Here is a 12,363-nt window from a genome sequence, read left to right as displayed (position 1 = left end):
TTCAATTACCTGTTCATCGGTCCTAGAGAAAGTACCTTCACTTCATCCTCAAGGGAGTAGTGTACCTGTGCTTCGTACTGTCCACTGCTCACTAAGTGTTCACACAATTGTTCATTCTGGTCTCAGCTTGGGTCCTCTCAAATGTGATACATCTATTGAGCTACTATATCTCAATGACTAGCTAATCCTAATCTCTTCCGAAAAGGCAGTTAGTGTAGAATCGAGACAGTACTCAGTTTTGTTATGAACTGGGATTGTGATAAATTTGGAAAAGTTGAGTCTCATGGCATGAAGTACCTGGTCATGCTGAAAGCAACAGCAGCAGTGTTATTCTTTTCTCCAGACGGTCACATTAGCAGGCTCATTATACCAATGACTTCTGGGCCATCTTTCCTAATCTGAGAAACTCTTTCCTCATATGTCTCCACCAGCGATCACTTCTGTGGTTTCTAAAGCATCGCTGGTCAGCAGCCAGCAATTTCCCTTCGCTTGTTCCTGGGGTGAAAAGGGTACAGAATGATCTCTCTAGGTGTTTGAACAACAAAAACCTTGCCAAAGGAGTTCCACCCAACTTGTCACATTCAGAAATTTTTCTGTTCTCAGATGCATCCAAGAAGGGATGAGGCATACCTGATGAATCAAGTCCTTCAGGGTTGTGGTTCCCAGAAGAAAAGGACTTGTATAACAACCTGTTAAAAATGTGTGCAGCATTTTAAGTACTGTAAGCTATCCAACATATTTTAATAGGATATACAAACAAGCAAGGTGGGACTGTCTTGCACAATCTTGACAAAGCATGTTTACATGATGGAAAAGCATTTTACTATTTGGGGATCACAAGCAATTGACCTGTTTGCGATATGGCTAGACAGGAACCTTCCGTTGTTGTGTCCCCATTTCAGAACCATGGGAAGTGTTCGAGGACACTGTCCAGTGCTCTCAGACAAGACAAGATGCATGTTGTCTATGATAACAGTTTTGACATAAACCTTGAATGAAAGGTAGATTGACTGGTCTTCTATCCTACTTCCCCTTCTCTTGGGGCTGCAGTAGTTGTGGCCACTATGAACTGGACCAGTTGACAGATGCAGGTGGGCTTCATAATTATTATTATTATTACTACTACTACTACTACTACTACTACTACTACTACTACTACTACTACTACTACTACTACTACTACTACAGTACTTGCTAAGCTGTAACCCTATTTGGAAAAGTGAAATTTTGTAAGCCCAAGGACTCCAACAGGGAAAATAGCCTCATAAGGAAAGGAAATAAGAAACATAGAATAGTGTGCCTGAATGTACCCTCAAGCAAGAGAACTCTAACCCAAGACAGTGGAAGACCATGGTACGGAGGCTGTGGCACTACCCAAAACTAGAGAACAATGGTTTGAATTTGGACTGCCCTTATTGCCATCAATAAAAAAGTCTCTTCTACCCTTTCCAATTGGAAAGTAGCTACTAAACAATTAGTGCACTAGTTTACTCCTTGAGTGAAAGATTGTTAAGTTTCCTAAGTGTTGTCAAGTATATGAGGAAAGAGGAGAATGTGTAAAGAATAGGCCAGCCTATTCATTGTATGTGTAGGTAAAGGAAAAATGAGCAGTATCTAGTTAGTAATCCAATGTAGTACTTTCTGGTCAAAGGACCCAATAACTCTGCTGTATAGCGGCAGTATCTGAACTGAGCAACCTTTATTTTTGGACAAGATTTGTTAGGAAGTATCTCCCCCATCCTCCCACTTTAGTGGAAGGATGGATAGCATGAATTTAAATCCATTTTTAGGTGCATATACATTCGGACAACATATCATATACAAGGATATAGGTTATCCTATGACCGATTACCATTTACACTTGATAATGGCTTATCCTAATGCCTGTGTCATCTCCGTGCTCAGAACATTAGGAGATTAGTAGGAGTCATCACCTTTTTTCCTATACAGGACCAGTTGCTCTGACATTTCATAAAGTTAAACTAGCCAGAATTTGGTTTGTAGGATCTTCTTCCCCCTAGGACTGACTTGATAAGGGACAGTGGTTTGTATTTGTGTAGTAACAAATCATAAATTTTCAACTATAGAAACCCGAGTCCGTCAAGTTATGATTCCTGCCTCAACCACCCCGCAAGTCCCAGGCTTAATGTTAAAAATGAGTGTAATAGCTGACTTACAGGTGGGTGGGCCATTCCACGCCAGATACCAGTTGTTGTAGCTACCTCGTTGGATTTTTAACTGGTGTTCTAGCTTTGTTGAAGCCATACTCCTATTAAAGGACTCAGGTTTTTGTAATTAGGGAAAAGTTATATTACTTGAGGAAATTTGATTTTGAAGTAGATTTATCAAAGGGAAAGGTTAGATGATATGATGGTAAAAAGATATTATTTACAAGTGTTATCCATGCTATTTTTTTATTGCAATACTTTTTCATTCATATTCAACATTAACACTCACCTTTATAATGAACAATCTTAGCAAATAGAAGCTGATTCTCTTCCCAGTATTTTCCTCACCCACTATATATTCCCCACACACTGATACCTACCTTGCTTCACTTTTGTTTCATTCTTCTGTCTATCCATACTGATATATATTGACCCATCATTCTGGTTTTCATTTACTCATGCAACCTAATTATTGCTCACATTTACTCATTTTGTTCCTTTGCAACAATTTTCAAACTTTTTTACTGAATGTCTGCTGTTTTGCCTCTTTATCCCTGATCAGCTCACTGTCATGTGCAATCATTGGCCATTTATGTCTGTACTCATGACATTTTCTTTTTTTACTTCCATCTTATGTTCTTTCTCTTGCATTTTTTTGCATCCCTCCATTCCAAAAGATAGCCATAGAAAGAACAGAATTGTCTTAGAATTTATACTCGATTAATTTGTTTTATGCTATACAGTACATCCCTAACACCCTCCACATTTGCTTTTTATTAGTTCTATAATAAACTTTTTCTAGGTTAATTTATGCCAACTATAGCTTTATCCCAATGCAGATATTTTCAAACTTCAACATAAATGTTTCCTAACAAACACGATCTACCTGTTCTCCTAAAAACCCTCATGACATTATTCAAGTGGGGGTCTGGAGTAATTTGGAAAGGGCTCTTTTGATTCCAACTATGGAAATTCTATGCTTGGGAATGATGATCTGGAGAGAAGAGGTTATGTGGAAGATGATGACTGATAGATTAAATTGACGACGGCTCATGAGGCTTCTAATGTTTCTGTCGGAAAGGGATTCAGTCTTTTCTTTGTTTGTTAGAAAAGATAAATAGGATCAAGTCACTGTCAGTTTGGATAAGAATGAGACAGCTAGGGAGAATAGACACTTTGTTTTGATGGGTTGTGATATCACTATGAACAGTTTTATGTCATCTCTCTTCTATATGAGGGTTAGGAGGGGAAGGATTTCACTTCATTCACTTTTCTCTTGTACTCTGTCTTCCTGAACTCTCATCAAGTCTAGGTCATGTTCCATCTCCTTCTTCCATGATTGCCTGAGTATTCGTGCAGGTCTCTGTACTGCCACATCCATATCTACTGACTTTCAAAACAGCTTCAATATCGTGTCACATCCAAACCATCTCATTCTTTGAGTTTTCTTGCAATCTCCACCTGGTCTTAAAATTCTTGCTGATGTTAGTAAATATACAAGCAAAAAACCCTAGCACTAGAAAGATTAAGTTAAGAGACTTCTTATGAACAGTCATTTACCACTTTTCAGAGTTAGAGCCCACAGAATATTTAGGAAATGTAATTAGAACATTTCCTCCAGAATTAGAATGGCCCCTACTTCATTAGATTATGAATGTACTATGAATCTACAAATTTTTAGTATAGTAATACCTCTGTTTACTCGTAATTGTAGTAGGTTGGTAAGATTACCAGGCACCCATTGAGATACAACCGCTTGGGGACACTTTAAAATCATACCATTGTTCTCTAGTTTTGGGTAGTGTCCTAGCACCTGTACCAGGGTCTTCCACTGTCTTGGGGTACAGTTATTTTGCTTGAGGATACACTCAGGCACACTGCTATCTTATTTCTCTTCCTCTTATTTTTTTTTTTGAAGTTTTTATAGTTTATATATGAAAGATCTATTGTAATGTTGTTACTCCTTAAGTATTTTGTTTTAATTGTTCATTATTTCTCTTGAAGTTTATTTCCTTGTTTCCTTTCCTTGCTGGGTTATTTTACGGTGTTGGAGCCCTTGGTCGTATAGCATCGTACTTTTCCTTCTGAGGTTGTAGCTTAGCTAGTGATAATAGTAATACAACCAAGTCGATTTATGAGTACAGTAACTCGGAATTCGTACAAGTCGTTTAACGAGAATTTTACACATTCAGACCAGTTTTGTGCTTTTATCGATCTGCTAGCAAATATTTCTCTCCGTTTGTGCATTTTTTGTGGATGAGTACTAATGAGATTGCACACTTACTCTTACGTTGCCCACACAGCATTCACAAGTTTTTTAGTCATTTCGTTTTCATAATTTTTAAAGCCCCCTCCCCCTTGCTCGGAGCCTAATTCTTTCACTATTCCAGCACTACTATTTTTTTTTTTTTTTTACAATTTTGACTGCAGGTTGTTTGTCGCGTTGCAATCTATATTGTTCTTCATAAGCATATTTTATGCTGTGTTGTAAAGTTAACAGCACTGTGACAGTACGGAGGTATTTGTATGTTGTGTTTACTTAGAAAATCTTCATTAAAATCAACACACACCTCCAGACCTCCATTAAGGGTAGCATTTGCTTCTGTATCATCTTGAGTTACCACCATGGAATTATGCAATTTTTAGTAACAAGTAGTGGTCAAGAAAGCCTTCAAATACTCTCTTGAAAATCCCTATGTCCAACAAAGTTTTAATTCCATAATTTTTATGAACCTGAAATAATTGCTGAGTTTTGTTAAATTCTTTCCTAAATAGGCATGAAATGAAAAAAAAATGCAGGTAAAGCAGCCCAAACAGCAAGCACTAATACCAAATTGAATATGATTATCCTTGCCAAAGAATTTTTATTATTGTATCTAAAACACAGTGTCTTTAATATTGACAGGTTTTTTGGAATAATAAATTGGAAAATAACAAATTCCAATAAGTTGGTATCACTGCTAAATTTTGTGTTCATTAAAAGAATCGCACCACCATTAAGTAAATTTATCAGCTTTGCAAATTGGTAACACTCATTTGACATGTTGGATACAGTATTTGATTAATAACCTACTTGAGTTAGTCCCAGAATTAAGAAACCAGAGCAATGCTTGTTATTACAGTACCTTATATGTTTTATGTGATCAGTAAATTTATAACCAACAACAAATATAAAATCTTAGAAACAAATCCCGAATGAAACTTTCTCAGAATCTTCAATTGAGTACATTACATCATACCAGATTAGATTTTTGAGTTGTGAATTATTGAATAAGATTGAAATATTAAAAACCAGCCATACAGGCCACCTTATGAGACTTGAGGATTTTAACTCATTTTGTGGTTAAATCATTTAACAATGATAAGCCATATGCTGTCTCATATCCTCTATAGGTAATATATTAAATTAACTATCATAATTGGTTGCCTAGACTTGATTCTCAGTCTAGTACTTCCAGGTTCTTGTAGGTAATTCTTTTCTCTAGATTATATATATATATACTGTATATATATATATATATATATATATATATATATATATATATATATATATATATATATATATATATATTATAGTAAAGAGACTGATATGTTGGGAAAGTTTCTCTTGTGCATAGCTGTAATGAAGTACTGTATATAGTAAATCCATTTTGGGTTACAATAGTTTGTCCATGAATGAAATGAGTATCTTTGGATGATCATATTGATATATATTATTTTCAGTTATTCAATTTCTGTTTTTTGTGTTGGTTGTATTAAAGTTTTTATATTGCATTGTAAAGACCGCTGAATAGATATCCCTTTAGGGAATAAATTCATTTACAATGGAAGAGTAAATTTGAAAGATGTTTAAAGTATTTTTTTTATGTGTAAGTTGAGCAGTACAATATTTATTTCAGGTAAGAAGGGATTATAGTGTCCGAGACCTTTTTTGGCAGAGTTGAGTTCAATTCTAGAAGGCTAAAGAAAGATTTAGTGAAATTTATATATATTTGAATAAATCACAATCATCATATTTTACACAATATTAACCATCCTTTATGTGTTGTTTATCCTAATGGTATCATAATCTTTAGCATTATGATTTGATTATATTTGTTGCTAATTTTCTAGCAAAACTAAAGGTATATTACTGCAAGGGAGGCAGTTTTGTCATAAAAATTTGTCTCTGCAATGTTTTTAGGCTAATGGTATGACTGCTTAGGCTTTATGTCCTTAACTGTGATTAACAAGTACCTGTAAATGATAAGTGATTGTGTTTGTAGCTTGTAATATTAACATGTGAACACCTTCTTTATTGTGCAATCATTTCTGAACCTGGGGTGATGATTACGGTTCACCCATCTTCAACTGTATAGAACTGGAGTGATGAGAAGGAGCGGAGGAAGAGAGAACGAGAGGCTCAACGAAGGGAGAGGCAATTGATGTTGGGGCGTTTCTCCAAGTCGTGTCAGGTTAGGCCTAATTGGCACATGAAATGTAGGCACACTCTCTGCCGGCTTGCTGAGGCACACTTTTACCTTCATAGCTTTGCTCTTAAGTCTAAAGTGCCAAATTATCCACTGCAGATTTGAGGTTTAATAAGAACATTACCTAACTACAGAAAAACATTACCTTTATGTAGATTATGACAAAAGTAATGCGAGGGAGATTGTGCCTCTATCCTAAACCCTTGCCTTCTCTCCCTTATATTTATCCCTGAATTTCAAATGTAGTACAACTTGGGGAATTTGTTGCTGCCTTATGTATCTGTTCATTATGCTTGACATGATTTCCTCGCTGTCTGTGTACCCCATGGCAGTCTCTGTATGACTAGTAAAGATCAAAATGGCTGTTAAATCTCTTGACTCGGTGTAAGCTTTTCCTCATTATGCTGCTGCAGATAATGAAGCATTGTATAACAACATTGATTTGATAAAGATGAATTGGCCATTAAGGCATCCCTTGGTGTAACACAGAGGAACAGTTTTGTGAAAACTAATTTTTTTAATATTGGATTGAATATAAAGAGAATTATTTTACTGGAAATCTAGTTAGGCGTTTTATTATTAAGGAAATCTTACTTGCTTTCAGCCAAAGGAAATGCTGACCTAATGCTTAAATTGTGAACTAATGTTATTATGCTTCAGTAGCTAAGTCATAATAAGCTTCCAAAGAGTTATTCAAGGGTGATCTGGTGTTTATTTAAAAGTACAGTATAAGTCATTTGAGGTTCTCAGATGATTTTGAATAATTGAAGTAGTTCTCTCATTCTTTTTTGTAGGAAGAACATACACACATGCTTTATACTGACCTGCAGTCTTATTTTGACACTGTACTAATTACAGTAGTTCCTTTTAGGTAGATTGTGGTGTTTTATTCTTGGTGTACAGGTTTAGTAAACTAAAGAATATCCCATATATGTGATATCTAAGATGGTTAATGACTTTTGTTTTTCTTGAGATACAAACTTGGCCCATGCAAGTGCTTAATCTGACAGTAGATGAAGGAGCCCTCTGAAGATGATATTGCTATTAGAGGTTTCAGTATTGGTAAATGTAGTGAGAGTGCGTTGTCTAATTAGGAGTTGCGTCCCTTCATATATTTTTATATACAGTAGACAGACAGTCATGGAAAATTTTTAAATTGTAGATTTGTTGGATGATCTGTCATGTAGTAACATTAGAACATAACTGTGGGGTTACATAAGATGCATTTACTGTATAACAGATCTTCTCTAATAATGTAAATATTTATCATAATGCTAAAGGATTTTGGTTACTAACTGCAAACAAATTCTAGGAAAAGAATTGGATTAGGAATTTGATGGTGAAGCTTGATTGGATTCCTGTTTTGCTCGTTGTTTGGGTTTAAATTCATGTTGAATTTGGCATTAGTTCCTTGAAAATTCAAGCTCTTTCTACTTGCAGTCATATGAAGGATGTATTATTGGAGCCAAATTGTTAAATAGATTGAAAGTTACAATGCCATGACTTTCCAATATTCTGGTATTCTTCACTGGAAGCTTTTTTATTATTTATTGCTGATGTATAAACTGTGATGAATATTATTTCGCAAAATATTGTCCGATCTGTGTTGTGTTAATCAGGTGCCGGTGATTGAGCCAGGTTTTCTGATCCCATGATAGATATTTATCTTTTTTTCCAATAAACACCATTTCTACCCATGAGAGATTTGTCATTTTTTGGAGTTGCTTTTGTTCCCTACTGTCAGATAAAGCACCTGTGTATCACCTAGAAATATAAATGTGCTGCATTAGGTTTTTGTACAGCATTCTAAAAAGTGAGTATATCAATGATACTGGTTATGTTTATCTGTTTTTACCAGGAAAGGTGGCTTTTTTATTTCAAGTATACATTACACAAACTTTTGAAAAGCAGTAAAATAATTTGGCAATTTCTGTATTATTTGAAATCTATAGACTGTTATATAATTTTCTTAAACATTACTTTTTCTATTTTTTAATACATAATTTTCATTACTATACATACTCTGTTTTCACTTCATCTCACCATTGAGTATTGTATTTGTGTAAGACTGGTAAAATAAAACCATACTCTCTTCTACAGTAGTTGAAAATTTTATATTTTGAATCTTTCATTGTATTGTAGAAGAAATAGTAACTATATGTAGTTGTTGAAGTTTCAGCTCATTTCTCGGCTTCTGCTTGCAAGCCTAACTTATATTCGTAATTTTCACTGTTAGTGCATAGTATTTACCAATTTAGTCAAGTGGGGTGAAATGTATGTTGTATTTCACATTCATGGTAAACCTTTCTATATTACTTTTTTTCAATAATCTGCTAACTTTCTCAAAATTTCATCACAGTGTTTGCATTCTGAACTATGTTGGTATTCGTAACCGTAAACCTCTTCTGTAAATGTTATCTCTAAGGCAGTAGGAGAAATCATATCGTGTTTGTTTCACAGACACCTATAATCCTTTGTTTATCAAGTGAGTGATAGGCTATTCCGTAGTATTAAAGGAGAAATCAAGTAAAGGTGTAAATTCTGGTATACATGTTTTAATAGAAAGGCTTCATTGTATATTTTTATTTTTTTTATTGCAAGAATGTTTACATCTTATAAAAATTCAGTACAATAATCCAAAATTAAAACTTGGCCTAAGGGAATTTTACGATTTGCCTTGACAATCTCATAATAAAAAGAGTTAATGGGAGCTTATATCATTGGGAGGGATATGATATCAAGGCTACCATCTGTACAAATACGGGATAAGCTGTTGCTTAGAGGCACTTATTTTAGCAAGAGGAGAGAGATAAGGATCCAGGGTATCATCTTGGTGTTCTGACTTGCAAATTCTAGATGTGTAAAAGATGGCTAGAAATCCAAGATTGCAAGGGTTACACAGCAGAAGGATCTAGAGTAATTAAAGAATTCAGGGCTCTATAGTACTAGAGGATCTCAAATCTAGAAAGTACTGTGTACCTCATAACCCTTACTGAATGCTGTACTAGAACCACAAGCCAACACTTGATGAGTTAGGCTAAGGTTTGAAACAGGGCAGATTAGCCTAGGGTTTAAAAAGAGGACAAGTTAGGCTTAAAAGATTGCCTGGAATCTATAACTTCATGGTTTTGTGAATTTCCACTAAACAAGTTAAGTATGTTAAACTCTTAGTAAGGTTATGAATATTGAAATTAACTCATTAGGCTTGGCAAAGTCAAAGGCTGGAGTGGCATTATTGTATCATTACCTCTATAGGCGAGTAGCCTAACTTTCTATGGATTACTCCTGAATTAATAGTAAGCCTCTTTTATGCCTTAAACTTTAATTTGAACCCGAAACATACTGCCCAGAGAGGAACAATGAGATTGCACACTCCTCACTAGACTCTCGGGACACGAGAGACAAAGAGAAAGTAGATCATTATCAACTAAAAACAATTGTTATGCACTACAGTGAAGTAAATTTTATCAAATCCAGAGAAGACATATTAAAAACACTAAAGTGAGTATAAAAACATAAAAAAATCAATATCTGAATTGGAGGAGCACACATTGTCCTAGTTCTATGTCAACTTTTAAACTGAAGAAGCTATCCAAGTACAGTATCTCCCCCATCCTCCCTGACTAGGGGAAGGATAACGGAATATATACTAAACCATTGATCATGTCGTACTGCTATCCCCTTCAGGTGAAGGATCCCTCCTTTGACCAAGTACCAATATCCTTAGTACACCCGTTCCAGCTCTGTTGAAGACATTCCCTATTTTAAAGAATCCAGGTTTGATATACTGTACAGTATCTTCTTTTTAAAATTCCATTTTTAGAAGGTTAAAGTTCTTGGATAGTAAGCTACAGATACACTCAGCTCAAAAAGATTATTGATGGACATTAAGATTTAATTGAAGACTGGTCCAAATGTTACAAGTACTATAAACAATTATAGAAAGGTAGTGACATTTACATTCCTAATATGTACTACATTAGGTCTACAACTAGGGAAATGGCGATACAAAAATATGTTAGTAAAATGATATACTGTAGTACATGTGCTTATAGAATAAAGGAACGTTATTTGTCCCATTATCAAAGTTCATTTGTCTCCCTTTTAAATTTCTTTTGCCTCATTACAACAGCAATTTTTAACTTGAGCATATTCGGTACTCTTACATATTTAATGAGAAAAAGAAGTTTTTCATTCAAAGCAAACATAGGCTACCATGTAAAGTAATTTTAGCTGATTAAGTATTCTTGATTGCATGGTTGTTTATTCAAAAGTACTGCATTACAAGTCTTGTACTGTATAAAAAAATTATTTGTGGAGGATAGAGAATACATTTAATTAGAAAAATGGGAGAGAAATGGAGGGAAAAATAGGCCTTGTTAGGTTAGGTAGAGATGCTATTGTTTTGACTTTGCACATTACCTATTTATAGATTGTTCTTTGAATATATTTTATGGATGGCATTGACTGGTGGAAGAAAGCACAATTGGATTTGAATATTAATAGCAGAAGAAGAATTGGAGGTGAATATAGGAGAGATGCAAAGTTATAATCATTGTGACTGTATGAATAGAAGAATAAGTAGATCGAAACATAGTCTTTCATAAAGTAAAAATTAAAAGAACTAGATCCTAAAAGGAGCCACCAGAAATTAAGAAGGTAATGATGGATTTTAAGTATTTAGGATAAAAATCAGAATATATTCCCAGAGAGCAAGAAGAAAGTCATGGGCTTATTTCTGTTGATTACCTTAGTGATTTCAAGAACATTGACATTAGATTTTCCATAAACCACTAATGGCTAACAGAAAATAAGGTTAAGTTTTTTATTTATTTTTTTTTCAGAACCCTTGAATGCCAGCTGAAGAGATAGGTTTATTGTATTTAAATTAGTTTAAAAAGGATAGTTAAACCTTTTATGATTAAATAATTACCTCAAATTCAGTGTGAACATTTCTGTTTTTTGGATCGTGTGGTTACTTTCAGAGTCAAAATTTACATGAAATATTTTTTAATCGACTGTTGGACATACAAATTTATGCCTATGCTCATTGTGTATGTTTGAAGAAGAATAGTCAAATAAAATTAGTAGTTGAAAATTGTAAATGTGCTTAACTCAAGAAAGATTCAAAGATAAGAGGTAGGTACAGAGACTTGAAGTAAAGCAAAAACAAAAACAAATTAACAGTAGTGAATCAAGTCCTTCAGGCTTGATAATTGCAAACAGATCGAACTCATCAGTGTGATCAATAGAATACTCATAACTAGCTTTTATTTCATCCATCTTACTTAGTTTACCATAGGTGCAGCTGAAAATGTTATAATTTGATCCTTTAAAATATGTAATTCATATATACTGAAGTAACTTGATAAGTAATGGTAACAATTGCCCTAATTCATTTGAAAATAATGGTGTTGTCCTTAAATAAAAATATACGTACTTCAAATGTTAAATAAGTTGACATGTAAAAGCAGGTCACCAAGAAGACAAACCCTTTCCTTCCAGCAGTTTTTGATAATTTGGAAACCTTTTAAAGGGAAATCCCCATTAAGGACCAAGTTAGAGGTTACTGATTTTAAACTGCTGGGTCCTGTGTAATGTACAGTATACTGAATGCTGGCTTTCATTTGGCCCTTCAGATTTTCCCTAAAAAAATTGCCTAACCTTTTAATAAGGATTTTGATATCAAAGCTTGATTTTTGAGCAGCAATCAAGTGTTAAAATAT

The 12,363-nt window shown here is 34.3% G+C and overlaps 1 protein-coding gene across 1 annotated transcript in view; it reads left to right on the top strand.

Annotated features, from left to right (window-relative positions):
• LOC137639580 (serine-rich adhesin for platelets-like) overlaps positions 1 to 12,363 on the top strand; it is a 210,816-nt gene that overhangs the window by 189,479 nt on the left and 8,974 nt on the right. Inside the window, exon 6 of the mRNA XM_068371846.1 lies at positions 6,527 to 6,622. Coding sequence (XP_068227947.1) covers positions 6,527 to 6,622 — 96 coding nt within the window. The remainder of the gene's footprint in view (positions 1 to 6,526; positions 6,623 to 12,363) is intronic.

This window comes from Palaemon carinicauda, chromosome 1 (assembly GCF_036898095.1).
Source record: "Palaemon carinicauda isolate YSFRI2023 chromosome 1, ASM3689809v2, whole genome shotgun sequence".
Lineage (NCBI taxonomy): Eukaryota > Metazoa > Arthropoda > Malacostraca > Decapoda > Palaemonidae > Palaemon > Palaemon carinicauda.
Note: the sequence above shows the minus strand (reverse complement) of the source record. Positions and strands in the feature narration are given on the sequence as shown.